We start from the raw sequence: 4,211 nt of genomic DNA on the forward strand, positions 1-4,211 counted from the left end.
GTTACTTGCATGCATGTTATACATTCTTTGCGCCTGCATATTATTATGTCTTGGCTGGAGCAATAGGCTGACAACCTCTCATTGTTTTTCCTTCTGCCTGTCACATGATGGTAAATCCCTTTGAGAAGATGTTTGTAGCTCACATTGTGCATGCAATTTCATACACATTGAATTGGCTTGAGTTGTACTCCAATTTGGCAAAAAGGAAAGGAAAACACAATAGTTTAAGCTGCTGAATAAAGGGTACAAGGAACGCCCGCGCCTGAGACATTCAGACACACTCTGGAACAGTACGAGAAGAGAATACGGCTGCATCTTCTGTACATTATTACTGTATATTGCTATCCCGTGCTGTACTAGTGAAAAGGGCTTGGCAATACACCATTTTGTTCACAATTTTTTGGAATTGGTCAAGCTTCTGTGGCATCAACTGAGGAGATGGTGCACCCATTGCTCTAGGATCGCCGGTGAGCCGTACCAGGGCCTCTCTTCATCATCAGAACCTACAGGAGAATGGTACACGCCGTCGAAGCTTATATTCACTGCGCCCTCTAGATGCGCTGACACTTCGGGGACGACCCCATCTCCCCAGACTTCGGCGCTGCCGCAAACCTAGTGTGGGATTTAGGGTATTGTTTCAGTAGTTTCTGTTAGGAAAATAAATGTGGAATATTCCACAGCATGGCATTGCTTGGGGTGGCACTCACCTGTTTGTAGCCTTGTCCGACGAAACGGGCCCGGAAGGTGGGGCCTGTCGGAGCGGTTTTGTTGTCGGCACTGGCCATGACTGCTTCAGCTACTTCTGATGGGGCGTCCACGGCGACAAGCTCATCTGTGGTAGTAGCCAGGGAGTTTCCAGTTAACGGAGCACCCTGAATGTACCTGTCAAAAAGGGAGGCTATAAAATTGGCGTTCATTCGTCCATATAGCAGAAATTGTTCCATCAAGAATCCAAAAAAAGAGAAAGTGTGTGTTCTACAGGACTACATTTTCAGGAAGAATGTCATAGTAATTTCAGCCAACCCAGGACGATAGCCTGCACCATTTATGTTCAAGTCTGGCAAGAGCTACATCAACGGTGTTACTACATATTTTCAACGCCCAGAAAATAAGTCGTTAATTATTTGATGCTGTGGCCCTTTGACCTTTGTGTTGCAAAACTTGTACTCCCTCCCTCCCAAAATAAGTGTCGCTGATTTAGTGATCTAAACGCTCTTATATTTCTTTAGAGAGGGACTGCTTCACATCCACAGTGAATGGTTCCAGCACAGGGGCGGATCAATGGGGGTTCCATGGGCCCATGGACCCCCCCCCCCCCTGCGAAAATGCAAAGTATATTTACTATATACACCCTCCGTTCCTAAATATAAGACGTTTTGGCAGTTCAATTCGAACTGCCAAAACGTCTTGTATTTAGAAATGGAGGTAGTAATAGTTAGGCTAATTTGTGTGCACTATCAGTCTTTATATACGTGAGTATTGAGCTTGGCACCCCCTGTCGTTCTATTCTAGATCCACCACTGTCTCAGCAGTCTTGGTTAGAAGATGAAATGTAATGCATAAGCCTCAATTCTATGATATGATTAACATATAATCAATTAATCAGAACCTGAACTATAACGTAAGGTACCTTCCAGCAATGCATACATATCGTAGTTCTGGTGTGTAAACTGCGGGGGCACAATTCTTCTCGACGTAGTTCAGTAGCCCTCTAGTTTGGTCAATTACGCCAGAAACACCTTTGGGAGGAGGCCTGGGAATTAGAGGAAAAAGAAAAGAAATTCAGATAAAAGAAAAGTATGTTCCGGGTTTCATTTTGACACTTCATTGTTCTCAAAATTCCACCTGCTATCAGGTTAAAAATATTAAAGCTTGCGGGAATAAACATGTACATGACTTTTATGTATCAACTATCAATCCACATGTAAAAATACATAATAGTTGGGAGATTTTTACATGTAAGGGCTTGTTTGGATGGTTACGTATTAAGTTCAATCCCTTTGGTGGATAGAAAATTGAAGTAAATTATTTGCACATCCAAAGGGAACAGGGTAATATTTCTCACCTACCCAAACAAGGCCTAATCATATCCTCTAAACATAAAAGTACTGAAATCCACACACAAGTATGGAGAATATTGTGAAGGTAACAGGTATATCTACATTGTTGTAAGTTGGGACAACATAAACTTGCATGTTCTAGGAGAAAAACAGAAGGGGAATGTAACAATAGGTGCCAAATCTAATTTCCTCCATTTCATAATCATGTCTGTGATGTAAGAGGCCCATAAATTTCTGCAATAATTTGTCAAACTAAAGAATACAAGCCACTAAGCTTGCGTTACTCCCAAGTGCTAGTTAGAACAAAAAAAGGGTACCACCGGACTACTTATCCATGTGTTTTAACAGTGATCAGATAGAAAACCGTACAGGTGGGGAGTGCCAAGCGTGAGCAGCAAACTTATGTCAGAAGTCCCGAATTCCTCCATGTACACGCGCGCGAGCCAGCCCCCAGCTGAATGCCCTATCAATGATAGCTTCCCATCTGCAAGCATCAAACAGTCCAGAGTCAGGATGAATGCCCCCATTTTTAGAACATCGATCATTTTATTCCATGGTTTTCTGCACAATTTTTCTGCCTGCAATATCGTGGACAATTGAGAATACAGTCCACAATATTGAACCAGTCAGAGGGCTGAAACTAGCAGCAACAGAATTGGGATTCAAATTGGAAGAAACAATTGAACTTTAGATGGTGAACTGGAAGCAAGAATTTCCTTGTCATGGCAACTGAAACCAAGCACAAGTTGCTCAATGGCACAAAGGCAGTAAAACTGCTAGAGCTTCAATCGCGGGGCACTTGTCAGTGCTAGAAATTACACCATGATTTGGGAGACGGACCTGGAGAGGATAGCTCCCTGGCCTCGGACACCGCTTCCTCCACCCGGTTCAGGTACCTGCAGTGCAGGCAAGGTGTTCGGTGAAACGACCGCCTCAAGTCACAAAATCAACCACGTACGCATTCGGGGAGGGATAGAATGCCCAGGAGGCTAGGGTGGCCGCATTTTACCAGTCGAGGACGGGGCGCGGGCGGAGGGTGCCCCGCCAGTAGCTGGGGTCGGCGAGCCCGGCGGCGTTGCGGAGCCAGTCGGGGCGCGAGACCCGGGCGACGACGGACGGCACGCCGTGGCCGTCCCGCAGCGCCGCGGCCAGCCGCGCGTAGTCGCCCGTGTTGTTCCCGAGCCCCTGCGCGCCACTACGACAGACCGCCGCGCGTCACACACGGACAACCGGAAAGGAAAAGGAGCCGCGAGGCGACGAGGGAAGAGGGGAGGGGCGGTGATTAACTGGGAGGATGACGGCCGGGCGGCGCGGCAAGGTGACGGAGGCGTCGGAGGGCGCGGCGCGGAGCCGCGCGGGCGGGAGGAGGGAGAGCATGGCGCGCTGCGGTGGACGGTGGGTGGTGGACTGGTGGGTGCCTCGCCGTGGCGCGGCGTGCGCCTCTGGAAGAAAAACTCTATCCGCCGCGGCGGTGTGCGTGCGTGTGACACGAGCGGCTTCACTCGGCAGAGCATAAGGCCAGGCCATTTCAGACGGCGGCCCATTCTGTTGGGCCGTGACCCCTGTGACGCTGTGTATGTTCATATAAATTTGTAAAAGGTGACCTAGCGAACTTGAACGCGAGAAAATGGGTCTTCCCTCTCGTTAGGGTTTCGCTCTTCTCTCGCCGCCACCGGCGACGTTGAGAGTTTTTTCGTCCCTCACCGCCGCTCATCTGACCGCTCCGCTCGGGCTGACCAAGGGGCAGTCCAGTACTGTTTCCCGGCCTTGGCAGGAGGGTTAGACGGGGTTTGGAGGTGTTAGGGTTTCTGGGTTGGAGCGCGGCATACGATCGGATCCAAGGCCTGCTCTGGAGACGGCGAAGCAAGGCGCCCCGGGCGCATCATGTAGCAAGGGGAAGGGGAAGCTTGAAGATCTCATGGAGGAACTTGCCCTGAAAGAGGATGACCTAGATGATGTAGTTTTCGAGGAGGATGACGCGCCACCAGCGGAGAATCTCGGGTGTATGACCCTGGTTCGTGTCCATATCGATAAAGGGTTTAGCACGTACTGGTTCTTCCATAATATGCGTTCTGCCTGGGATCTTGCAAGGAAGGTTGAGATCAAAACGCTTGAAGAGAACCTGTTCATCATGCAGTTCGAGTGCCTAGG

At 48.9% G+C, this 4,211-nt stretch overlaps 1 protein-coding gene across 1 annotated transcript; it reads right to left on the reverse strand.

Moving 5' to 3' along the window:
* Positions 1–205: 205 nt before the first annotated feature.
* LOC123131984 (uncharacterized) lies at positions 206–3,604 on the reverse strand. The gene is made up of 7 exons (XM_044551722.1): positions 3,348–3,604; positions 3,070–3,245; positions 2,901–2,956; positions 2,430–2,544; positions 1,631–1,753; positions 708–882; positions 206–612 (listed from the first exon to the last, which is right to left on the reverse strand). The coding sequence occupies exons 1-7, from the start codon at positions 3,585–3,587 to the stop codon at positions 427–429; spliced, it is 1,071 nt and encodes a 356-aa protein (XP_044407657.1). The 5' UTR covers positions 3,588–3,604; the 3' UTR covers positions 206–426.
* Positions 3,605–4,211: the final 607 nt, after the last annotated feature.

This window comes from Triticum aestivum, chromosome 6A (assembly GCF_018294505.1).
Source record: "Triticum aestivum cultivar Chinese Spring chromosome 6A, IWGSC CS RefSeq v2.1, whole genome shotgun sequence".
NCBI lineage: Eukaryota > Viridiplantae > Streptophyta > Magnoliopsida > Poales > Poaceae > Triticum > Triticum aestivum.

Bases quoted from the DNA above. Each gene is read 5' to 3' on its own strand.
- LOC123131984 (XM_044551722.1), bottom strand. From the start codon at position 3,587: ATGGCCTGGCCTTATGCTCTGCCGAGTGAAGCCGCTCGTGTCACACGC. The intron at 883-1,630 runs GTACCTTACGTT...CCTTTTTGACAG, and splicing joins TATGTATGCATTGCTGGAAG to GTACATTCAGGGTGCTCCGT. The intron at 613-707 runs GTGAGTGCCACC...ATCCCACACTAG, and splicing joins TCGGACAAGGCTACAAACAG to GTTTGCGGCAGCGCCGAAGT.